The sequence below is a fragment of the Ictidomys tridecemlineatus genome, chromosome 13 (genome assembly GCF_052094955.1).
Source record: "Ictidomys tridecemlineatus isolate mIctTri1 chromosome 13, mIctTri1.hap1, whole genome shotgun sequence".
Classification (NCBI taxonomy): domain Eukaryota; kingdom Metazoa; phylum Chordata; class Mammalia; order Rodentia; family Sciuridae; genus Ictidomys; species Ictidomys tridecemlineatus.
This window is the reverse complement of record NC_135489.1, coordinates 50848733-50875764: the sequence shown is the minus strand read 5'-3', so window position 1 is coordinate 50875764 and position 27032 is coordinate 50848733. Positions and strand designations below refer to the sequence as shown.

At 33.3% G+C, this 27032-nt stretch overlaps 1 protein-coding gene across 2 annotated transcripts in view; it reads right to left on the bottom strand.

Annotated features, from left to right (window-relative positions):
* The window catches only part of Smchd1 (structural maintenance of chromosomes flexible hinge domain containing 1), a 152133-nt gene that overhangs the window by 15302 nt on the left and 109799 nt on the right, over nt 1-27032 (bottom strand). For both annotated transcript variants that reach the window (XR_005729148.2, XM_005337120.4), the window contains exons 32-42: nt 24001-24158; nt 22530-22645; nt 21145-21209; nt 17736-17823; nt 15477-15608; nt 13251-13403; nt 7716-7842; nt 7449-7568; nt 6446-6531; nt 5209-5331; nt 2458-2648 (exon numbers count right to left, since the gene is read on the bottom strand). Coding sequence is in view for 1 of the 2 variants with exons in the window: in XM_005337120.4 (XP_005337177.1) it covers nt 2458-2648; nt 5209-5331; nt 6446-6531; nt 7449-7568; nt 7716-7842; nt 13251-13403; nt 15477-15608; nt 17736-17823; nt 21145-21209; nt 22530-22645; nt 24001-24158 (1359 nt within the window). In the remaining variant the exon portion in view is untranslated. The remainder of the gene's footprint in view (nt 1-2457; nt 2649-5208; nt 5332-6445; nt 6532-7448; nt 7569-7715; nt 7843-13250; nt 13404-15476; nt 15609-17735; nt 17824-21144; nt 21210-22529; nt 22646-24000; nt 24159-27032) is intronic.

The window sequence follows — 27032 nt, the reverse complement described above, 5'->3', positions numbered from 1 at the left end:
AAGACAGAAACACTGATAAAGGAGGTAAGTCTTGAGTAAACTGAATCCCTGTCCCTCCCAAATAAAGAATAACCGAAACCTTGAATAACAATGGGATTTCAGAGATGGTAGCTGATTAGGGACAGGGACTACTTTTTGGTACCCAGGTGTACTTAACCATTGAGCGACATCCCCAGTCCTTTATAATATTTTATTTAGAGACAAGGTCTTGCTAAGTTGCTTAGGGCCTCACTTAGTTACTGAGGCTGGCTTTGAACTAACTCTTAAAAACTCCTGCCTCAGTCTCCCAAGCTACTGGGATTACAGGCATGTACCATGGCGCCCAGGGGGACTTTCTTTACATATAAGGAGAATGAAGAGATGCTGAGAGCTTATGCAAATAGCTAACTTTAGCAGGACACAGAATAACCTCCACCTTTAGGAAAATAATAAGGGAAGAGGAATACTGGGAACAGGAACAGGGAGCATAACCAGTTTCTAGAGCAAACTTTGGTCCTAAATACTAAATTCATACTTTCCTTAAATTAACCCTTCTTAACTTGGTCTTTAGGGATTACAGGGATAAAAAGAGGCTTCCTGGAGGGAAAATTCTCACAAAAAGTATTACTCTTATCAACGCAGTAAAAATAAATAAATAAATAAATAAATTTCTTCTTTTTAATTTGTCTCACAAAAAATATTACTTTTTTAAAAAACATGCGTAAACTTTTTATTTTGAGACAGGGTCTCCATAAATTGCCCAGGCTGGCCTTAACCTCCTAAGTCTCTGAGATTATAGGCTTATACCCTTATGCATGGCTCAACACTATTGGAATCTTCTATGCTATCTAAAATGGATAATAATTAGCAGCATAGTGGGAGATTTGAGCAGAATCGATAGATCTGAGTTCAAATCCCAGTTATTTTCTCAATCTTATTTTAAATTACAAAATAACATGTAAGTTTATTGACATAGGATATGTGTATTTGAGTTCCTAGTCTCTTTTACATCCTCACTTATTCCCACTTATACAGGCCTTAAAACCAAACATCTACTGGAGTCTGAAAAAGATAAAATTGGCCAATACTGTTAAACATTTAAATTTTTTTGTTTTGTTAGTATTTCCTTCTAGTATTTTGAGGTGAATTTAAAAAGAGAAACATAGTCAGAATACTTATACAATATTAAAAAAATAAGAATGCCGGGCCGGGGTTGTGGCTTAGCGGTAGAGCGCTTGCCTAGCATGTGTGAGGCCCTGGGTTCGATCCCTAGCACCTCATAAAAAAATAAATAAAACAAAGGTATTGTGTCCAACTGCAACTAAAAAATAATAATAATAATAAAAAGAATGTCTATGCATTCTTCATTTAAAAAATAAAAACGTGTCTAAGCAGCATATAGTGGTGCATATCTATAATCCCAGCTCTTTGGGAGGCTATGGTAGAAGGACTGCAATACAAGGCCAGCCCAGGTAACTTAATGAGACTCTTTTCAAAAAATGGCAAGGAAAACAAACAAACAAATAAAAAAAAAAAAAAGAGAAAAGAAAGAGAAGTCTAAGTATTTTCCACAATTTTCCCTAAAACATATTTGAAAAGCAGATGAAATAAAAATTCACTTGAAGAAACTAGATTAATACTATTCTCATATTAAAATAAGAATGTGATAATCAACTAGATGCTCTTTTACAGTTGTAATATTTATGAATGACTGTGCCAACAAACCCTCTTTACCTAAATGATGGCATATTTTTCACAGGACATAAAATAGGACAAAAAAAATGTGTGTGTGTGTGTGTGTGTATGTGTATATATATATATATACACATACACACACAAATCTCTATATATTTCATTACACACACACACAGCCTATTCCAAAGATATTTTGCATTCTGCTAACGATAATAATATTTTCCAACTTTCCTGTTGCAAAGGTAAAAAGACTTGTTCTGAATTTTTGTGTGCATATGCTTTTGTGTGCATGTATATCACATATATAACCGAACATTTAGGCCAGATGGTACTGCCCACCTATAATCCCAGCTATGCAGGAGGCTGAGGCAGGAGGATTCAAAGTTTGAGGCCAGCCTGGGAAATCTAGTGAGACTCTGTCTTAAAAAAGGGCTAGGGATGTAGATTGGTGGCAATGCACCCCTGGGTTCAATCCCCAAAACAAAACAAACAACACATTTAAACAGCAATAAAATAGCATATATAATGAAATATACTACAATATAGATATTAATGAAATATGTTCATCTGTGATGAAGTCAAGAATAATGCAGATAATTTGAGCCTTTTTTCTGTTTTGGTTATCTTTTAGAGAAATTATTTTTATTTATTTGTGGTGCTGGGAATTGAACCTAGTAACTTGCACATATTAAGGCAAATGCTCTACCACTGAGTTAGACCCCCAGTCCTAGAAATCTTAAAACAAAAGCAAAACAAACCACTTATAATATTTTTTTTACTAACCTTTTCCAATCTGGAAGAGTCTTCTTATAAATAGAATCCAGGGGTAACACCTGTTGACGACCTTGGGTTTCATCATAGATACGACGAGCAGCATCAGTGGTTAGGGTGACCACACAATCCATGTCACTTGCCAGATGCCAAGAAATAACCATTGCAGCTCTATCATCTTCAATTTGTGCTAGATGTGCTATCTATAACCCATTTAAAAAAGCCAAGTGGAAATTTGAAAAATAAACATAAAAATTTGGTACTATTCCAAATAAAGATGTTCTATGTTCTACTACTAATAAAAATGTACTAAATAACTAATGCCATTTTTAGATTTATTAAACATAAATATAGTTATAATTAATATAATCTCTTAAGCAAAAACAATTTTTTTTTCTTTTTGCGGTGTTGGGGATTAAACCCAGGGTCTTATGCATGCATGCGAGGCAAGCACTCTACCAACTGAGCTATATTCCCCAGACCTTAAGCAAAAGTTTTACTTAAGTATTATAATATTTCTTGCATAAAACAAATCTAAACATCACAAACAATAAGGTTTTATTTCATCATCTGCCGATAAGAATACTTCTTTCAAGTTCAGGAAAAATGATCATTTTTCTATTTATAAATACTTGCTGTCACAAGAATTCCTGCTCAAGGTCCACCAAGGTTGGGCTATTGTGGCTAATATCAAACATTTATCGTATTGGTATGGTCATGTCTACCCTTTATTTTTTGCCCAATGTGGTAACAAAACTTGCCTAATAACAAAAATATTTTGTTTCTTTTTTTTTTTAAAGAGAGAGAGAGAGAATTTTTTAATATTTATTTTTTAGTTTTTGGCGGACACAACATCTTTGTTTGTATATGGTGCTGAGGATCGAACCCGGGCCGCACGCATGCCAGGTGAGCGCGCTACCGCTTGAGCCACATCCCCAGCTCCAAACAAAAATATTTTGTATCTATGTTAGAACCATCATAGTGCCTGCCCTTGTTTTCCAATTCAATAGAAGTAGGTGGGGAAGAAAGTAAGAAAATGGACATGTCAAAATATAAAAAAAAACAAAAAACACTAGTAAATATAAATGAAGAAAAAAATTTCTAGTCAATGTAGGAAAGATTAATAGAGGCAAATAAAAGCAGAATAAACAACCCTTGTTTGTTACAATTAGATTTATTTTCTAAAGAAATACCATAAAACAATGGAGTAAAATTTATTATGATGGTATATCAACTATAAACACACCTATATTTAATTGAATCAAAAAAATCTTAAAAATGCTACGAATTCTTCCTTCTTTAGGGATGAGATTTCAAGATATTTTAAGTTGAGGAGGAAAAGACTAAAATGTCCAAGTTAAGTGAGGTAGTCACATGTTAAAACTAAATACACAAGAATATTTTGGAGGAAATCTTCTATTGCTCCTCACTATATTTCCATTATTACCTGCTTTATTAGTTTTATGGCAAATTCCAGAATTTTTTAAAAGGAATCAAGGAAGAAAATTTAGGGACGATTTGGAGGAGTTAGAAAGTTTTCTGTAATAGTAGGGTTTGTATTTCTGAGGGGCAGAGGAGAAATTATATAAAATGAAATTTCAAGTATTTCCTCCAGGAGTTATAATAAAACTGGTTGTAGAGAACACCATTTTACAACAATGTCTTAGCATCTTCTTTTCCAATTTATGAATACACATTCTTAATTTTTCAATTTGCAGATTTTAATTTGAACAATAATGTAACATGGTTTGATCCATAAACATTGCTACATATGACCCTTTATTTTCAGTGTGTAGTTCAATTCCAGAGTAGATGACAATGTATAAAGAAACTTTCATGGATTCTGAAGTCAGACACACCTGGGTTCACATCTAGGCTCTGCCATTAAATATATCTTAACTAATATTTAAGTTCCTTGAACTTCAAGGTCCTCATATATAAGTCAGAAATACAATAAACTGTTTACACAGTGGTTATTGAAGTAGAATAACATACATAAACAAGTACAGACTTTGGATTCAAACTGCCTATTTGAGCCTGTTGCTAGCAGTCCAATTGTAAGCAAGTTTTTATAGTCTCTCTATACCTTCAGTTTTACTTTAATTTTAAAATGGCAATAAAGGCAACGAGACTTATTATACAGAAAAGTCTAACAAGTAAAACATACGTATATGCCTAAGTGTGTCAGGAAAAAATCTATTAAAAATATAAGAAGCAACACTTACTGAAATAACTTACTAATAGTAGCAAATAGATATTCTAATTGAGAAAAATATAATACAGAATGTTCATGATTAAATAGTAGAATCAAAACAAATATAACTTATTTGACAAAAGTAACCAAAGATGGAAAGAAAACAGAAAAAGGAAGAATGGTAGAATGGTACTCTTGCCATTGGCAGCAAATATATAAGGAATTTGCTACAACATTAGACTTGGAACTCAGAATTCTTCTGATAATAAACTATAAAAAAATCTTAGCTCTCCTTAAAGACCAACAACATAAAAGCATATTTAAATAAGCCCTGATTCAGGATATGTGAACAATTTCTGCCATAGCTCTCAATGACAATACTAATTATTAATTCAGTTTTAAGCTCTGCCAAATCCCTATTAGGGTACTCAAGAGTAGGCAATTCACTAGAACAAATTAACAAATACAAAGAAATTTGACATTAAAATGTCACTTTTAGACAGCATATTTTCAATAAATAAAACCAAGATAATAGAGTGTACTACTTTTTAAAGGGCTTCAATACATACCTTCCCCAAAACATCTCCACTGCCTTTTGTATAGTTTGGTAGAGTACATGATCTTCTGGGTTTTTTCTTTAGTTCTTCTTGTTCTGACATCTTTCTTTTCAAAAGTGCTTCAATGTGTGGTATCTATAATTTAAAAAGGAAAATTATCTACAAAGTCAATTACTCTTGTACCAGGCAGCCAATAAATACAGCAAAGAAAAGTGAACAATGTGGAAAATTTGAGAAAACTAAGTTAATCAGTGGACATTACTTAAAACAATGACAAAACACAACTATGGTTAACAGTAATATAGAAAGAATTCTCATCTTCATGCAACCCCACCACCCCTAAGTACTGGGAATTGAGCTCAGGGGTGCTTTAACACATCCCCAGCCCTTTTTATTTTAGACAGGATTTCAATAAGTTGCTTAGGACATTACTAAATAGCTGAGGCTGGCTTTGAACTTCAATCCCCCTGTTTCAGCCTCCAGAGCCACTGGGATTATAGGCATGTGTCACCACACCCAGATCACTGAATCTTTTATATGTGTGCACGTGTAGTGCTAAGAAATAAATCCAGGTTTTTGTGCATGCTAGACAAGCTCTCTATCACATAACTACACTCCCTCTCAAAGACAGAATACTTTTTTGTTTGTTTGGCAGTGTTGAGGGAGTAAGCCTGGGGTCTGAAACATTCTAACTACACATGCTACTACTGAACCTACTCCTATGTGTTTTATCTTTGTTAAGAATTTTCTATACATACTATTTTTCTTTGAAGTTGAATTGCACATATAAATTTTTAAAAACTCTAAATTTCTTTTTGTTACTTTATTTTCTTTACCATCATGTATGTTATTACTTATGCAGCCCCTTAATGCAGCTCTTCAGCTGGTGTTTTTATTGGTACAATTACACTGAAAATACAATTTTTTCCCCCTTTGGTACTGAAGATTTAACCCAGGAGTGCTTTACCACTGGGCTATATCCCCAGTTTTTTTTTTATTTTGAGACAGTCTCACTAAATTGCTGAGGCTGGCCTTGAACTTGTGTTCTTCATGTCAGCCTCATGAAACAAACTGCAATTTCTTGGAAAAGAGCATTCCATCATTTTGTTTGTACCTTTTAATGTATAATAACTGGAGTATAATGTACTCCAGTCTTTGTATCCTAAAATAATAGTGCCCATAGCATTCCCAATAAAACATAAGTAGTTGAATTTAATTTAAAAATATTTCACGCAGTTAGAAACTATACCTGTTGTGTTACAGGAATGTCAATATTATGTGCTTTCAGTTCATTTCGCAACTGGGCCTCTTTTAATTTTGCCTCCTCAACTTGGCCTAAAATTATATATAACAAAAAAATTCCATCAATTTCTCATAGTCCCCAAAACAAAGTTTGTGGAAAAAAAAATTCATTTTCAGTTTCTTTTCTTTCCTCTTAATGTATAATATTAAAATGAAAATTGACAGATGATTATTCTAGAAATTCAAAATTAAACTATGAATCTCAAAGTTGAACTCTAATATATAAAAAGGAGAGACACTGCAGCTAAGGGAGATAAAATATGCTCTAGGATCTTGTACAGATATACAAAAAGTATAGCTTGAGGCGGGCAGCATATATTCATTGGTACACTGATTAAAATTTTAACTATAAAACAAATGCAAAGTAAAAAACCTAGCAAAAACATCTGACAAAAGGGAATAATAGATAATATAGTCAACTCAGCAAATGCCTTATTTTAATTGTATACAAAAATTATTAAAAATTGCAGCAAATATTCTGAGAATGGACTCATTTAAAAATAAGTTATATATTTCAGTATTAGTGTGTGTAGTATCATAAAACCATGGTGTATAAAATATATATAGGTGCATAACCCAAACTAAAAAATAAACTACTTATTACTCTCTTAATAATAACGTCATCCAAAATCTTTTGCCAGTACCTAGAGGTAGATATTAACATTAACACTGTATGGAAAACCATACATTTTCCACAGATCAGATTTCTAACAGAAAATTCCAAATTTTTATAATTTGTAAATATATAAATTCATTTAAAATGAGGGCTATTTCATTTAAAAACTTGCCAATGATGAATAACAAATTATTATCACTACCTTTCTACAGAGTTCTGCATTTCACTTGTAGTCCAGGAAAACAGACACATTTGAGTTTCATGGTCTCCACCATCTGCCTCATCATTCTCCAAAGCCTAATTTTTTATTTCCTCTGACTATAAGATGACTTACATTTGATTTCATCAAGAAGCTGTTTGCTGGCATCAAATAAACTTCTATACATAACAATAGACTTAGATAACTGGTCCTTTTCTTTTGTAAGTGCTGCCATTTGTTGCTGCTTCTTAACATCTAAGAAAAAAAATTCAGATTTAACTTAACTTAAAATCACAACTTTTAAAAAATACATCACAACATTATGTTAATACACAGCAAAGCAAGATTAATCAATTACCTTTAAACAATAGGGTTTCATTATCTATTTTCCTAGAAACTTACCATTGTAAAACATAAATGGTAGGATATATGGTTCTAATGTTCTTGATAAAGATGGTAGCCGAGGCTCAAAAACAATAAAATATTCAGTACTATCCCTTCCAGGACTATTTTCTGCCAGTACTAGACTCTGTATAAATAAAGAAGCATTAAGGAAAATAAAGATTTGAAAAGAAAAATTTCAGTGTTACATATCTGATCATACTGTTTTCAAATAAGTGGTAAATTAAGGTTTATTAAACTATCACCACCACTCAAGACACAAAATAAAACATTTTACCTTTAGGTATTGGTTTAAAAGTCAAATCATCTTATCAATACAGCTTATGGAAAAATTATGTATAATAGAAAATAAAAAAAAATAGTAGCATTCCCTTTACACCAGATACATATGGCCACTTATATGTTGATTTTCAAAATCTTCATTCTCACCTTTAAGGTGAAGCAATGTGAAATAGCTTATGAGGTGAACATTATAAAAACAACACAAAGAAATACCCGAACCCCAATGCTGAGATTAAGTTACAGCTGTTACCATGGAAGTAGACCCACCAGTCCCAGGTGACATTTCAAGAGGTACTGAAAAGCTCTCAGGATTTGTTCTTTAAAATTTTATTTTTTTACTAATCCACAAAACACCTTTAATATACTTTAGCTAAGACCACATCATATAACTAGTAAATGATGCAACTTAAATATTTTTATCCTAAATGATTTTTCACATTTCCACAGAAAATAATCTATTAGTTGCTTTTTATGATAAAATTTACATAAAGTAAAATATTTTTAAAAAACCTGAACACTGTAGATGAATTATTTTTCCAAATTATAGAGAACATAAACCCACCATTAAACCAATTACCAATGCCTTTGTTTCTGAAAGCTGTTTCCAGTGTATTATATATGAATGCAAACACATGATAATGAGAAATATAATAACTACTTAAAAGCATTTATTTTTGTAGGTAAATATCAAATTTCTCTTCAAAATAAAAGTGTGTATCAATTTATCCTTTCACAAACAGTATATGAGAGTACCTAATTCTCCTGATGCTTGCCAACATTTAACATCAACCATGTATTTTTTTTTTTTTTTTCTGAAAAGGAGGAATTTAAAAACCAACCAATCATTATTGTCTTAAATCACCTTTCCCTGAGTGGTACACTGAGGTCATGCTTCTTATGTTTACTGCTCATATATATTTACTCTTCCATTAAACTGCCTGCTCAAATTCTGTGCCCATTTACTTGTCTTTTTTTCTTACTGATTTGCAAGAAGTTTGTAAAGAGGTATTAAATTATGTTCAATATATTAATCTTCTATTATATATATACATATATAGAATACTATTTCTCAGCTGGGCACGGTGGCACAAGTTTATAATCCCAGGGGCTCAGGAGGCTGAGACAGGAGGATTATGAGTTCAAAGAGAGCCTTAGCAAAAAGTGAGGCACTAAGCAACTCAATGAGACCCTGTCTCTAAATAAAATACAAAATAGGGCTGGGGATATGGCTCAGGGGTCAAGTACCCTTGAGTTCAATTCCTGGTACTCCCACAAAAATAATTTCTCCACAATTTATTACCCTTAAATTTTTTCCTCCTTCTGTTATAGAATTAGATTAATGAATCTCTAAGTACTAACCATCATAGATTGTTGAAATTATTAACACACTGGCACTTCTTTTAACTGTTTAAGATACGCTTATGCTACATTAAAATTTAACTTTTAATGTAATTAAACATAATCTTTTCCTTCATATCTTGTTTGTTTTACTGTAAAAGCTTGAGATAGAAAGGACTTCCTATATTTTATAATCAGTGATTAAAAAAAAAGATACACAGAATAACAGAAACAAAAGCAAGGATTTAAGTATAAATAAGGATTAGGCAGAAATAAAATGGAAAAATGAATATCAGAATAAAACTGAGTTATTTTTCAGAAATTTCCAGGTCAAGTAGGCAAACAATAGCAAATTTGAAGACAAGAATTAACAAACTTGAACAATTTATAAATTTATAATTTAGATTATAATTTGAAACAAAGCAATATATATTCTTTTCAAGCAAATATGGAACATTTACTAATTTTAGTTGTATTCTGGGAAAGTGTTTCCTACCCCCGCCCCCTCACCACAAAAAGCACCTGCTGGGCTAGAGGGCTTAGTGGAGGCCCCAGGCTCAAACCCCAGCACAAAACAAAAACAGAAAACAAACAAGTGAAAAAACAAAACAGAAAGTATATCCTGTCTATGTCAGATATATCAAAGTGCATAAATGCATTCTATTGTCATGTATAACTAATTAAAACAAAATTTTTTTTTAAAGGCCCAACATCTTGTTTAAAAAAATCAGATTTCAGCTAGGAATGCCTGTAATTCCAGTGAGTTGGTAGGCTGAGGCAGGAGAATCACAAATTTGAGACCAGCTTGAGCAACTTAGCAAGACCCTGTTCTCAACATAAAAACTAAAATGGACTGAATGCAGCTCAGTGATAAAGAGCCCCTGGGAAAGCCCTTGTATTTTTTTTTTTTAAATCAGATTTCAGAGCTCTGCTCCAGACAAATTAAAAAAAAAAATGACTCACCCAAAATGAAAACAAAACCCCTAAAAACAAACAAAAAACAATTCACACAATCCACAAAACACACATACCAGTATGTGGGAGCCATGACAAGACAAATTAAGAAAACTTAACTTTTGTTTATTCATTGAGATCATAGGGACCTCTAGTGGTGAGAAGAAATTCATATACATGAGGGAAGTTTAGATTTTATGTGTCAGCTGCTGGGAAACAGCTTAAGCCACTATCTTTACCTCAGGAGTATATACAGCAGGAATAGCAATTTCAAATGTAAATGAGCACTGGGGAGAGCAAGGGAGACTCAAGAAAATAGGACATAGGTAAATGAGAAGAAGATTAACATTAAACAGGGATGAGAGGTGAGAGGGAAAGGGAGAGAGAAGGGAAATTGCATGGAAATGGAAGGAGACCCTCAGGGTTATACAAAATTACATACAAGAGGAAGTGAGGGGAAAGGGAAAAATAATACAAGGGGGAGAAATGAATTACAGTAGAGGGGGTAGAGAGAGAAGAGGGGAGAGAAGGGGAGGGGGGATAGTACAGGATAGGAAAGGCAGCAGAATACAACAGACACGAGTATGGCAATATGTAAATCAATGGAAGTGTAACTGATGTGATTCTGCAATCTGTATACGGGGTAAAAATGGGAATTCATAACCCACTTGAATCAAAGTGTGAAATATGATATATCAAGAACTATGTAATGTTTTGAACAACCAACAATAAAAAAAAATAATGCCATCTAATTAGTCCATCAGTGGACTAACCCACTAATGAGGTCAGATCCTTCATGCCAATTATTTTCCAAGAGCCCTACCTCTGAACTTGGCTGCGCTGAGGGACAAGACTTCAACACATGTGACTTTGGGGGACATTTCAGATTCCAGTCATAACAGGTACTCTGGAAATAGGTTTTTCTAAATTAAAAACTAAACTTTGAACAAAAAAAAAAAGAAATAGGTAAAGTGGGTTAGATGTATTCTTCTAACACAAACCCACTGGGCATGTTAAACATGGTTTTCCACATATGGCTTTCATTATCTAATTTTTATTAGGGTACAAAAAATTTCATTTTACTCTTCCCTAAATTAAAAAGTGGAAACTAACACTTGTCTTCAATATCAAGAGGTAAGGAACAGCCACTGTTCAGGCCACACATAAGAGAATCCTTGCCAGTGTTGCTAGATCTTTAGATTTCTCCAAATAAATAAGACATACATATTTTTATGTGACAACTCCAGATCTTTAAATGTTTGTGTTTTTTTTTTTTTTTTTGGTGGTGCTGGGGATTGAGCCCAGGGCCTTGTTGTGCATGTTAGACAACACTCTACCAAATGAGCTCTATCTCTAGCCCCCAATGTTAGTAACATTTAATTAATGAAAATGCTGTATTGGTCAGTCATTGTCAAACCAACTGACATGCCTCAGGAACCATGCAGCTACCAGACTCCCAGGTTTATAAGCCTAAGGTTATTAAAACAATGTGATGCTAACAATGGATTAGATATAAAGATGAACAAGAAAGAAAAGGTAACATTTCAAAGTTATCAGAATAGGAAGAACTATTCAATAAAGACATTGAGAAAATTAGTTAATATGAAAAAGGGTAAAATAAAATCCAGACAAATTAAAGGCATAAAAGGCATAAAAACTAGAGATAGCATTGTGAATATTATCTGCCTTCCCTTTAACATAAACAAAGGTAAAAATCTAAAAAAACAAATTCAGAAAAAAGTACTTACGTATAAGAGTATTAATACCTTTAATACATATAAGATGAAAACAGTTAACATTTCAAAAGGAAAAGAGTCAATGAACAATCATACAAATCAAAACTAAAAATTGTTCAACCTTATCAGTAACAAAGAAAAGTTCTTTTAAAAAAATAGGGAACTTGGTTAGAATTTAAAAATGTTCATATGTAGTACTGCAAACAAAAGAAAGATGGACAAATTTCTGGTGGGTGAATAAATAAAAAAGCAACTGGCAATAACTATCAAAAGATTTTTAAAATGTGCATATCCTGTATCTAACCATTTTTGTTTCTAGCAATTTCTCAAGGAAAGCATATATGTAAACATATATACTTAAAAGAAAGCTGGTTGAAAATACTGTTAGTAAAATCAAACTTCAGAAAGAACTAAACTTTTGGCAAGGATTGATGAAAATAAATTGTGGTCATTGTATTAATGATACCAGCTTATCATAAGAAAAAAAGCTTTTTATAAAAGCATAGTCATATTAATGAAGCTTAATGTAATTGTATATACCCCTCCCTCAAATGTGTATTATTCATTGGGGTGTGTGCATACTGTTGTGTGTAGAGAGAAACACTAGAAGGTTGTAGAATAAATTGCTAATCAGTGTTTCCTCTAAAGGGAGTACCATGATTATGGAGGTTTTTAACACTGTGTGTTTTTTTCATAAAAATAAAAAATGTTCATTTTAAAAAAGAAAAAAGATAGGCTGTTATTTATTAAATTTTACCTGGACTATTCAATTTTATTTCTAACCACATGCAGGCAGCATTACAATGAAACATAAACAGTATACTGACATTAAAAATCACTAGAATCAGAGAAAGCTATTTGTATCATGGCAGGGAAAAAGGAGGTCTTAATATTAGTAACAATGTCTTTGGATTCAATGCACAATCTCAGAACAAAACTGCAAAATATTTCAGCTGACTTTCTAATTTGGTGCATTACTTAGAACATCTTTATAGCTATACATAGAAAGAAAAGGTAGCTTAATATGTTGGTTTAAATTGTTAAGTGCAGAATGGTGAATCTCTACTTGTATACAACCAGAGAATTGAAATGTTGTGCTCCACTTGTGTATGATGAATTGAAATGTATTCTGCTATCATGTACAACTAAGTAGAACAAAAAAAAAAAAAAAAGAAGAAAATGTTAAGTGCAGAAATCTTATCTACCAAAAGATATAAACATTTACCGTGATTTCAGCTGAACCATTCACAAAGGGAAATTCAAGTGTTCTAATTTTCCCGATAAAGAGTGGAGTATCAGTGTCTTCCTCATGAAAACCTTTAATGGTAGCTACTATAGTGCCAACCATATTTATTCCAGTATGATTGCCATATTCATCCTTAAAAGAAATAGAAAATAACTATTAGTTATTGGTTAGAAGACTAAACCCAGGGAAGGACATGTAGGAATCAGAAATAAGACATATTTATAGAGCCCCAGCAAGAAATTATCCTCATCCTTTCAAACTCAAACATGGAATTCAGTCCTAAGTTTGTGGTCGACATACAGGAAATAGTTCCAGAAACCATTTAACCAGAGACAACGGTTTCTAATACAATGGTTCCTAACTTTCTCAATTGTAAGAACTCTCATTTAAAATTTCATATTATGTATCTTAGCATCTACTGCTGTGAAAAAGTCATCACTAACAAAAAGGTATTATGAATTTACAGCACTTTTAAGTTGTTTTCTAGTAACTTCAACAGCATCAGACCTGTGAAAATTATACTCTTCAGGCAATTTTTGGTGTGCTTATGAATGCAGACACTTGAAGTACTTACATGTCACCATTTACCCTGATAAGATGTTTGGGAAGAGAAGTTAGAACCACTCACTTGTCTAAAAAATGGGAACATAAACTTTTATAAAAGGAGTTAAATATTGAACCAGCCATATTTTCCATTAAGATATAGTCTCACTACTGTGTTTTTTCTATGGTGCTGAGGATCAAACTCAGGGCTTTTGCATATGCTAGGCAAATGCTGGCTACATACCCAGGCCCTCAATTCCGCTTTTTATATTTTTGTTAATATTTTTAGCAGTTTCGTTGCTGCTTACTGAACAAGTCATCAGCAGCCTTGAGAAGCTCTGATTTTCTTCCTTAAGGCATTTTGTCCCATCATCCTAGATGTGTAACACTTTAAAAAACTTAAAACATAGTATATAATATTATAATGTATTGAATGTATTAACTAATATCATTTCCAACCTTTTAATGTACCTGTGTCAATTTCATTTAAATATTCAAAGAACCGAAAATTCGGAACTTAATGGATTAATAACGATCAGTCATCAGAGATCTCTTAAAAAAAAAAATGTAACTATCTTTGTCTATCTCTTCTGTGAACCAGGCATTGAGAAATCAATATGGTTCACAAACCTTCACAACACATACATGAAATAGGAAAGGTTAAGGCAGAAACTAGAGAAATGCAAATTAAAACTACACTGAGATTCTATCTCACTCTAGTCAGCATGGCAATTATCAAGAATACAAGTAACAATAAATGTCGGTGAGGATGTGGGTAAAAAGGTTTGCTCAATACTCTGTCATAGGGATGAAAATTGGTACAACTACTACGGAAAGCTGTAAGGGGATTCCTTAGGAAACTTGGAATTAAACCACCATTTGACCCAGTTATCCCACTTCTCAGTACATGCCCAAAGGACTTAAAATCAGCATATTACAGTGATGCAGTCACATCAATGTTTATACCAGCTCAATTCACAATTGCTAAGCTGGGGAACCAATTGAGCTCAGATGAATGGATTAAGAAAATGTGGTATATATACACAATGGAGTATTACTCAGCCATAAATAATAATTATGGCATTTGCCAGTAAATGGAAGGAACTGGAGACTATCATGCTAAGTGAAATAAGCCAAACTCAAAAAAGCCAAAGGCTAGGTGTTCTCTCTGATGTGTGGATGCTGAAACATAGTAAGGGGGAGGGAGGGAAGAATAGAAGTTCATTAGATTAGACAGAAGAAGGAAGGGACAGGAGAATGAATCGGATATAACTTTCCTATGTCCATATATGCATACATGGCCAGTGAAACTTCACATCATGTTAAACTGCAAGAATGGAATCCTAATTATGCTAACTTATACTCCATGTATATAATGTCAGAATATACTGTTATGTATATCTAAAAAAAATTAAAGAAAAAGTAGGCAGATTCCTGCATTTTGAGTCAGTTATTAGTATATCTGAATTTATTTTATTTACAATGTTATGCACTCTCTAGTCATATCCAAACACAAAGATGCTTAAAAATACTTAATTCATCTGCACAAGTTTTCCCTTTAAGCTTAAACTCAATAATGTGACTCTATAACAACTTTTGCATCCAAACAAAGACAATTTTTTCTTGTTATCCCTTTGAAGTTTTGAAAGAAGATAATATTACCGTGATACTGAGGCGTAAATCTTTGACCAAGGTCCTACTGGCAACTGAGCGAACATTAGAAACAGCTGGAGTAGCTGGCTGAATTTCAGGAACCAACTTCACAGGCTGATTAGGTAGAACATCAATCATAACCTTATAAAACAAAAGAATCATACTGAACAATAACATATTAATGCTCTACCATTTGACAGAAAGACAATAAAAAATGATGGCATACACTAAATTAAATATTACCATCTAAAATTCATTTTCATTAATCTCTTAGAAGTAATTTACTTTAGTGGTACAAATACACAATAGAATATTACTCAACCATAAAAAAGAATGAAATTATGGCATTTGCTACTAAATAGATGGAACCAGAGACGATCGTGCTAAGTGAAATAAGCCAATCCCCCCAAACCAAAGGCTGAATGTTCCCTCTCATATGTAGATGATGACTCACATTAGGGAGGGGGTAGTGGGTAGGGGAGAGATTCTCCAGATTGCACAGGGTGGAGTGGGGGAGAGGGAAGGGAGGAAGGATGGGAATGGCAGTAGAATGAATTGGATATAACTTTCTTATGTTCCCATATGAATACACAACCAGTATAACTCCACATCATGTACAACCACAAAAATGGGAAGTTATACCCCATATATATGTCAAAATAGATCCTACTGTCCTGTATAACTAAAAAGAATTAAAATAAACAAACAACAAAGTGAAGCCACCCCACACAAGCTTGCCCTGTTCTGCATGAGGCCATTTCCCTTCCTGCCTCTCTACCATGTTGTGCTGCAGCCAAAGGAGCCCTCACCAGGTGTCAAATAGATGGTGTGGTTCAATCCTCAACTTCCAGCCTCCAAAACTGTGAGCTAAATAAAACTCTTTTCTTTATAAAATACCACACCTTGGGTTTTTGTTACAGCAATAGAAAAAAAAAATAATATACTGTCAAAATATTTTTCTCCTTCCAATTTTCCCAGAGTTCTTGCAGCTATGTGTGGTCATGCAAGTAGTCATTGTCAACAAAGTTTGGGGAAATGGTGTGGGTCACTTCTGGGCAAGTTTCTTAAAACTTTAAATTCTGAAATAACTAAATATTCATAATAATTTGCCAACAAATGCACAGGAAAAGGGCTTGCACTCTTTAGTTACTCATCTACAGTGGTATCCTGCATAACTATAACACAACATTAAAATCTACATGTTAACACAGAATATATTTAGATGTGTGTGTGGGGCAACTCATTTTATCACATGCATGACTATGTAACTGCCAACCCAATTAAAACACAGAACTATCCTGTCACCCATGCTACCCTTTTACAATCACAACCTCCTGCTCCTTGCCTTAAATTTCAATATCAAATCTGCTATTAATCTTTACATTTTTTTTTAAGTTTCAGGAATGTCTATCCAATTGAATTGGACAGTTAAAAAAAAGTAGTTTACTTAAAAAGTTCAGAATAAAAGGTATGCCATATTAATTTTTTAATAAAATAAGCATCTAAAAACAAACTGAGAAGCACTTAAAGAGTTTAAGTATTTTTTAAAAATACAGTACATTGAAAAAATTAAATAGAAATGACATATGTTGGAATTAACTTGAACTTCACTACCTAGTATACTAATAACTGAAATGTCATCAACTAAAAATTTCTCACGTATGATTAACATGAGCAACTTTACCATGATATACACCTCCCCCTTATTCATAGATTTGTTCTCAGTAGTTTCAGTTGCCTAAGGTCAACCGTGGTCCAAAAGTATTAAATGGAAAATTTCAGAAATTAACAATTCCTAAATTTTAAATAATTTTTAGCTGGACATGGTGCCACATGCCTATGATCCCAATTACTTGGGAGGTAAAGATAGAAAAATTACAAATTCAAGGCCAGCATGAGCAACTCAGCAAGACTCTACTGCAAAAACAACAAAAACCAACCCACACATGAATCAACTTTTTTTTTTTTTTTTAAATAGAATACTGCTAAAATTGTTCATGTGAATCTCCTGTTGTATCTAGTTTATAAACTAAACTTCATTTTAGGAATGTATATACAAGAAAAAAACAGTATATATAGTAGTTGGTACTATGCATGGTTTCAGGTACCCACTGGGGAACTTGGTATGTGTCTTCAATAAATAAGGGGGGGAATACTGGATTTATACCTTGCATCCAATAATTAATTCACTTTTCAACTAAATACTTTATTCATAAACTAAGAGAAAAATGTAAAGTTAATCAAAATATATAAAGAAAGTAAGCAAACCTGTTCGCTGCTGAGAACATTTGTTTTATCCATCATAAAACCAAACTGGATACAGTATGTCCCCACTTTGTTAGGAATTACTTTATCCCTAGATTGAAAAGGAAGTGGTAAGGTTTTTGACAATTTAAATAAAGGGGAAAGAAATTCAAAGCATCAACATTTCCTTTCACAAAAAGCTAATTAATAGTAATAAGATAATTACTAATATTATATTTGTCTTCATTTGTTCAACAAATATCGTATGTTAAGTTAAATCCCAAGTCCCCTTTACTTGCACATTCTTTCACAAAACAAAGGCTCTGGATATAATAAGAATGGAAATAGGAATACAGTAGCAAGCACACAAAATATGATAAAGTATATAAGTCAAGTGAATTTTGTTTCACTTCTACATTATAAATTTCCAATGAATGGTTTTATATTTCAGTCATCTTGCTTATCTTCTATGTTGCTTTATTTTCTATTCAAACAGTTGTCTAAATATCTGACAATATATCCAAGTTATTTACTGTAATTTGATTTCTTAACTAATGTTCCTACTAGGAACACAAACATAGTTATACTTTAACCCAATGAAAATATGAATGAATAAATGAATGAATGAATGAATGATGTTACAGAAAAAATTAAACAAGACCTGCATCCAAATGGTCTGTCATGATGAAAACAGCCATGTAAAAAAATGTTTGTTGGAAGATGCTCCAGAGTTAACAAAGCATAAAGAGGACTCAGTATCATATAATAATTTAGGATAAAAACCCTGGTAGATAAATTTCACATATAAAGTTGCTTTATTCCTGGGAGAGAATTCTAGGAACATAGGTAGACCTAAACTAGACAGGCTTTCAAGGGAAATGCAAATTGACAGAGACAAATGTAAATCTTCTCTGGGGAAAGATTATCATCCCAGGCATATATTATTTCCATACATATTAATAAATAAAAATGTCTGATACAATAGCAAAATAATAAAGAGGCAATAAATAGACTAAAGTATCAATAGAACAAGAGAAAATAAAAAATGACCTATAGGAACTGTGCAATGACTATTACTACTCAGGTTGATAAAAGACAAGACTAAAATGCTGACAACTGGATCTTTAAAAAAATGTTAAATGTAAGCCAAGAATAGTTTTAAGCGCCTTGTAGTCCCAGACATTCAGGAGGCTGAGGTGGGACGACTGCTAGAGCACATGAGTTTGAGACCAGCCTGGGTAACAGAGCAAGACCTTGTCTCAAAAACAAACAAACAAAACCCCTTAAACATATGTATGAGAACAAAAAATGTCAAATAACTGAAAGATTATGTAACTCAAAAGATGGAATTAATAACAAATGAAATCCTACTGCATATGGAATTAGTTACCTGAAGATAGTTCAAAGTCAATAGTATGAGAAGACAGAAAAGAATGGAAAATAGAGAAAAGACAGTAACAGAGCACATTGTGAAAAAGGCTAACAAACTTACACAAGAAACACCTGATGAGATAGTGATTGACAATTGTTGAAAACTAAAGACAACATAACCAAATCCGAGAGACTAGGATACATGCTCAAAAGAACTCCAAAGAAAATCAAGTCAGGAGAGATTTTTATGTGTGTGTACAACACACAAAGCAGAAAGAAAGGAGGTAATAAGTGGAAGAAGAAGGAGGTGGGGCTTCCATGACAATGGCATTACTTCTTGACTTTAGTAGAGGGTGCACATTCACTTTGGGCAAAATCACAATGCTGCATATCCTGCTTTTTGTATTTCTTGGGTACTGTATCTCACTTTCAAAAAGATTAAAAAATTAAACAAGATTATATGTACAACCCCAAACACAGTTTGGGTTAGGAACACAGACGCATTAGGAACCCAAATATTATTTTCATTTACTCAAACACAATTAATATATGTAAGTATATATTAAACAATGATAGAATGTGATAATTTTTTAATGAGGTAAAATTCATAGAACATAAAATTAACAATTTTAAGACGTATCATTCATTGATAGTACATGCACACTGTTATGTAACTAACCACCTCTACTTAGTCCCAAAACATGATTATTTTTAAGATTTATTAAAATGGATGGAGGGCTGGGGTTGTAGGTCAGTTATAAGAGTGTTTGCCTCACATGTGTGAGGCATTGGGTTCAATTCTCAGTACTGTATATAAATAAATGAATATAATACAGGTCCATCAATAATTTTAAAAAATTGAAAAATAAAATGGACTTCTGAAACAGAAAGTCTCAAAATAAAATTTTCCCCTCTAAAAACCAAAAAAATAAAAAGATTAAAAGGTTTCTTCAAACTGATGCTTTGAGTTGCTAAAATAAGACCTAACTGAAAAAAACTACATATTTTGGAATACCATAAAATAGCCCAATTCTTGCATGTTAATAGACTTCATATAACAATTTAACAGATTAAAAAGATAGCAGTATGCCCCTTTTAGAATGTCTAAATCAGCTTCTGTAATAATTTGGGTATATTTAAAAGACTGAAGGCAATTTTGGTCCAAGGACAGAGGCTGGTCTGAACATTCTGCTGTTGGTCTGTCATAGAAAATTATATAACTCGAGTGTTCACAATCATTGATAGCCACATTGACATTGCCTTGACAAGTATACATTCAGTGGACATTTTTTATTTTAAACAAAAAGCATCAATCTATCTATCACTGATTGAGAATTTTTAGGAATCTAAACCTGGTATGAAAAGGCACTGAACAAACTAATAATAATCATTTTTTCCTCCATTGACATTAATGTAAAGAACTTACAAAGAAACCTTGTGAGAGAGGGGAAAGAAAAAAGAAATCTTAGACATAATTCTTTCAAAACATTTTTCAAATTTTAGAATGGTGGTCCAGAATGAAGGAGCAACCAACAGATCAAAGTCACATAAACAGTAGAAGCCAGTCCAATCTTACTTCATAAAATCTTAGAATAAAAATTTCCTATATAATAAAAAACTATAGGGCTGGGGATGTGGCTCAAGCGGTAGCGCGCTCGCCTGGCATGCGTGCGGCCCGGGTTCGATCCTCAGCACCACATACCAACAAAGATGTTGTGTCTGCCAAGAACTAAAAAATAAATATTAAAAAAAAATTCTCTCTCTCTCTCTCCTCTCGAACTCTCTCTTTAAAAAAAAAAAAATTATACCTTGATAATATAAAGGAAGTCTCATGACTTTCAAAGTTTCTAATACTGATATTGGACCATCACAAAAATCTTTCCCCAAACCATATTACAAAAGTCTATTAAAAACAAAACAAAACACATCTTCCCCCACCGCCCCCCCAAAAACCTACCCAATAACAAAATCATAAATTACTTTCCTTAGATAAGCAGGCAAATGTCTCTAAGGAAGAATTACTTTTGTAATAAGTCAGGCATGAAAATGACTTTAAAAATACCTGAAATAGAAGCAACCATCTTCCTTGTCATTATCTTTTATTTTATTACAACTAAATGTTTCTGCCTAGAAAGGAGAGTAGGAGAAAAGGGAAAAAAAAACAAAGTCAATTCAGAACGAAAACTTACACACACACATGTATCTTTATAAAATATGCAAGACAATGAAAAAAGTCACAAAGAAACATCCATTAAAATGTATATAGCAGGGGCTGGGGTTGTGGTTCAGTGGTAGAGCACTCACCTAGCATGTGTGAGGCACTGGGTTCAATCCTTAGAACCACATAAAAATCAAATAAATATATTGTGTCTACCTACAACTAATAATATATTTTTAAAAAGGTATATAATAGATCTCTATTCTGATGACAATATTTTAAAGTACTAGCAGTTTCACTGTCTTACTGGTATAAATTGAATGAGTGAAGATCATGGTTGCTGAAACCATGGTAACTTTTGGGACTATCAAACAAGCTAGTTTCTAAAAAAGATAATGTGATAAACCGTAAATGCTGAAGTGGATTATGAAAATGGGACATTCTGACAAATTGTAAAATTTTGTTTCCAATTTGATATTTATCTCAAATTTTTACTATCCACTATGGAAGCCAATAGCTGTATGGAGCTTAATTATTAAGCATTCAATATATTGCTGGTCTGAATTGATAAGGTTTAAGATATAAAACAAATTGCAAAGAAATGGAAAAAGAATGTAAAATCTCATTAATAAATTTAAAAATACTGAATACATGCTTAAATGGTAATTTTTCATACTTTTGATATTTTATGATTAAAAACAATTTAAATAAATTTTACTTATTTCTTTTTACCTTTTTAATGTAGTTACTAGAAAATTTAAATGCCACCTATGATATTTATACTGAACAATAATGTTCTACACCCTCAAGCTCTTCTCCCTATGTTTTTCTGCCTTATAGTTTATCAATCTCTTTGCTCTCTCATTTTCTATGTTAACCCTTGGTGATATTTAATGGCTTTTTCTATTTTACAAAATAGTGTAAAATATCTTAACATGATAAGAAAAATCACAATGTAAGCTACTGTATTTCAATAGCATCAACAAGCTATGTGCAATGGTGTGCACCTATAATTCCAGCTACCTGGAAGACTGAGGCAGGACTGGATGTTTAAGAAAGATCAGCCCTGACAACATAGTGAGAGCCCATTAAAACAAACAAACAAAAAAACCCCCAATATCTTCAACACTTTGAAACATATACTGATGCACATTTTTTTAATCCCAAGTAATAGAGTATATTAATTTTTCAATTCTCAAATATAGACATGTTGCATTTTACACTAGAATTAATTATAACTTAAATGTAAGGGCTATTTTTAACTTTTAAAAATGGTTCCCTTTACTCACATTTGCCGGTGGTCGGTTCATACTGCTTACCAGCTTCCACATTTTCATGGAAATACGTGCTGGGTTGATATTTTTAATGATACTGTCATCTTCAGAAATAACACTAACCATAAAATCTGCCATGATAAACATAAACATATATTTTACTAACTAACTGCAACAGAAAAAACTCTAGTGCTAAATCTGAACATCAAGTTCTCCTCTAGAAATCTAAGAAATATCTTTGCTCCTCCTAATAAGCCTTTCACTTATTTTTAGTCCACCATGCTATAAATTCTAGCATGCAACACCAAAATGGCCAGATTATGTATACTCAGCAATTTAGAACTAGGTCAGTTGGCCAGGTGTGTTGGCACACACCTATAATCCCAGAGGCTGAGACAGGAGGGTGGCAAGTCCAAAGCCAGCTTCCTCAAAAAAGTGAGCTACACTAAGCAACTCAGTGAGACCTTGTTTCTACATCAGTACAAAATAGGGCTGGAGATGTGGCTCGGTGGTTTGAGTACCCCTGAGTTCAACTCCCATACTCACCCCCCCAAAAAAGAATTAGGTCAGTTGGTCAAAACATATGCTTTATGTATTCCAAGAACAGAATGTTTACTTTATATGACTTTTAGTGGTGTGTAATAGCTAAAGTTTTATTATATATAATCGTCTCATTATATTTACCATTTGTAATTTATTTGGCACCTATTAGAGTTTTTAATTATAAGAAACTGGCTTTATTTCCCCCAAAGAGATTTAACACAATCTATAAAGCTGTTATAAAAGGCAATGTATATAGCATATGCAATTCACTAAAATTATTGTTAAAACATTTAAAATCTAAACTTTTTGGTATGCTTCTCTTTTAGTGCTTATAACTATGTTCAGGCACTTATCCCTTCAATAAGAGGAGTTTTCCAGAAAATTACTTGTATAAAGCAATTACTAATTTCCTTTGGACTTAGCAAGAGCTACACCATGTTGAAAATATCTGCTTACCCACTGTATTCATTGAATACTTTAATATTAATGACTGTAACTAGGAGCCCAACATAGTAAACATTTGTTGTTCTGAAATATCTTAAATCTTGATGTGATGCTATTTCCACCCAAATTAAGTTAAGTGGCTGGTTCTGGTTCTGATGGGTATAACATCACAACATATTTAGTGAAACAAAGCTCCATAGTTCTCACCATTTACTTCTTATTTTTTTAATAGAATTTCGTAACTCAGTGTACAAACATCAACTGAATTGCTTGTCTCTGGTTATCAGTTTATATATGAACCTTCGGCTCACTATTAAAGGACACGGGACAACGAGATAAGAGTAGGCACAGCAAAAGTGGTAAGTATTTCGCCATTTAAAAGGCAGTGACATGCATTATTTTTAATCATGCTGAGGACTAAACAAATAATTTATCCCACTGATGTTATTATAAGTCAAATTATAGTTACAGTTTTATTTAAATACTGTCAAATACTCACCAGTGAAAACACCCCCTGCTAAAAAGCAAGCATCTTTGTCATATTTAACATTGAGACGAATGGGTTTCTCAGGATCTGGAAGAATCATTAACTTAATTATAGGTCCTTCTATAGTACTCTTGTTATAGACAGCTTTAACCTGCATAATATGTTCTCCCCTAAAAACAAAAACAAAAAAAAAAAATTAAGGGGGAGGGAAGGGTAAAAATTCAAATTACATTAGCTATGACCTAAAAACCTGAAGACAATTTATGCAAAGTTTTAACTCTTTTAGGGAATCTGTTTCTACTCAGTTCCACCTCCTGTCTTAACACTAAAAAAAGGATGGTTATTATTCTTAACCTCAACAAGTAATAAGAAAAATCAAGATCAAAGATGGCAAAAATACCCTTTAATTACCCGCTTCTCCACGTGACAGAATCAAAACCACTGGAGAGCATCTGTTTATTGAGGTAGGTGACTGTGGATAGTAGTCAAGAAATGTGGAGAAACCCAAAGACTTTGGATAGTTGAACAGAGGTAAGATAGAATACCCTAGAGCATGCTCTTTGGCAGCAAGTGGGGTAGAAGTAATGAGGTAGAGTTCAAGTGAGCAGCACTAGTACAGATTTTGGCACTGTGCAGACAACTCCATTTTGAACAAAAAGAAAACCCAGAATTGTCATAGCAATCTGGCTCTGGAAAAGTTCCCTGCACTTTGTAGCAGATACAGTGTTATAACAGGGAGCCATCTTGAGTAGGTCTTGTCTGAGTCTGCCTCTCTGCAAGTGTAAGGCCTCTGTATTTTACTGCCTCCTTGGAGCCCACAGCAACATTACTGAAGAGCAACATTACCTTACTGACTCAGTGGGTATCTGCTTTGAAATTCAGTTTAGACTCAGAGCAAAGCCACTGAAATAACACCTGAGAACTCTACAGTGGTGGGAAACAGATCTGTGATGCTAAAGGGAAGTTTAAGGAAACCAAGATAATTTCCCATTTAAGACTAGCAGCTTGGAATGCCAAAAAAAAAAAAAAAAAAAAAAAAAAAAACCACACAAAAAAAACCCAAAACAGTGTAGTGTGATTTGTCTCAGAACCCAAGAGTCATGGGTAGTGGATTGTGTGGGGCCCATCATTGCCCCCCTGCCCCAACCTGGACTATTACAGGACCACAGCGTCTCTCTGCCCTCCAAGTGGGCTGAAAAAAGTGCCAGGGATCCTGACATGCTGCAGTATTTAAATCAGGCCTGTACTTGAAGTGCACAGAGCGAATAGTTATGGAGCATATCATTGTTGGAGGAGTTATGCAGTTCTCCCAAGTTTGTACAGATGTGCAGGGAAGCTGAGATGTATTTCAACTAGCTCCAGCCACAAACCAGTCCAGCTGGTCACCTAGAAAGCAACACAACCAAAAGAAGGGGATAAGACCCTTTCAGGCTTTGCTTTCTCCAAAGGGCTCATAGCCTAAGACGACAAGGAAAGAAGCTCTGAAAATCAGCAAAGATTGTGATTATCTATTCTTGCATGCACAATTGATCACTTTAGCAAAGAGAAAAATTTTTTAAGACTTTTTGGTTATCACTGCATTGTGTGTATGTGTATTCTCTCTCCTTATTTTAATATTTTTTCCTTTCATTTTTTCTCATTTAAAAAAATCATTTTTACTTTACAAATACTTCAATTTTTTTATCCTTTTAAATTCTTCTTTTAAGGCTGTGGCTGTGGCTCAGTGGTAAAGCACTTGCCTAGCATATGTGAGGCACTGGGTTCAATCCTTAGCACCGAGTAAGAATAAATAAAATAAAGGCATTCTGTCCATACACTACTACAAAAAAAAAATTAATAATTCTTCTTTCCTTTTCCACTTCTTAAAATTAATTTTATCTATTTTTTAAATTTTTAAGCTGTATATAGATACAATACCTTTAGTTATTTTTATGCAGTGTGGAGAATCAAACCCAGTGCCTCACACATAACCAGGCAAGTGCTCTACCACTGAGCTACACCCCCAGGCCTAATTTTATCTTCATTATTATATTTTCATTATTATTTTAACTGTTGTTTATTCTATCTTATCTTTTCTACTTTCTTTTCTGTTGTTGGTGCTGTGGTTGTAGTTACTGAGTTTTTAAACTTTATTTCTTTATCTAATTTGCTTTTATTTAGCTGATGTTATTGTAGTTTGCCTTCTTTTTTCTATGTTATGTTGGGGATAAAGCCTCATACTTCAAGTACGTTGGGTGGATGCTCTGCCACTGAGCTACCTTCCTACCCCGAGTGAGAGATGCAGCACTTTACTCCACACATGACCCAGTCCTGTGTCAGGTACTTCAACTTGAAGAATAGGGGAGATAAAAATCTCCACCTGATGACCGAGCATAAAGGAGGCAAAGCAAAGTGGGGACGTGAAGTCCTGTTTCTATATATTCACTCTCTTAGGAAAAGCAGAGAGAAATAACACAAAGGTGTACATATACCACTTGAGAACACTTTGGTCACTACCTCTAAATCTTCTGTGCAGTTGTAGTCACTCCCAGTTTCCCCTCCAAAGCCTCCTCTCCTTGGCCATAGGCAACCACCTTTTGTCTCTGTAGATTTGCCTATTCTAGACATTTCATTAAAAAAAATGGAATAAAAAAAGGTTGTGGACATGGCACCTATGAGGGACCTTGGCATAGATTGCTTATATAACCTATCAGACCAGATGCTGCCAAAAAGACCAAAGGAATAACCACAGAGGTTGCATTGCATATATTCAGCTATCCATAGCTCTCCTGCCTATCAGAGGATGCCATTCTTGCAAGACCTACAGGGAAAGCATGGGCTCAGGCTCTTACAGTGTCAAAATCCACAAATCATAGCTAAAGAAGTCACAGGAAAACAGCTCTATAAAGGTCAATTGGAATTAAACTCAACACTACACAACAAACAGATATCCCAGAAGCGCATCATCAAGATTAGGCTGGCCATTAAGAAAGCATAAAAATATGATGTGCCCCTTAAATTCCTAATTTTCTGGCAACTGACTAAAGATACTGACTGAATAAAGT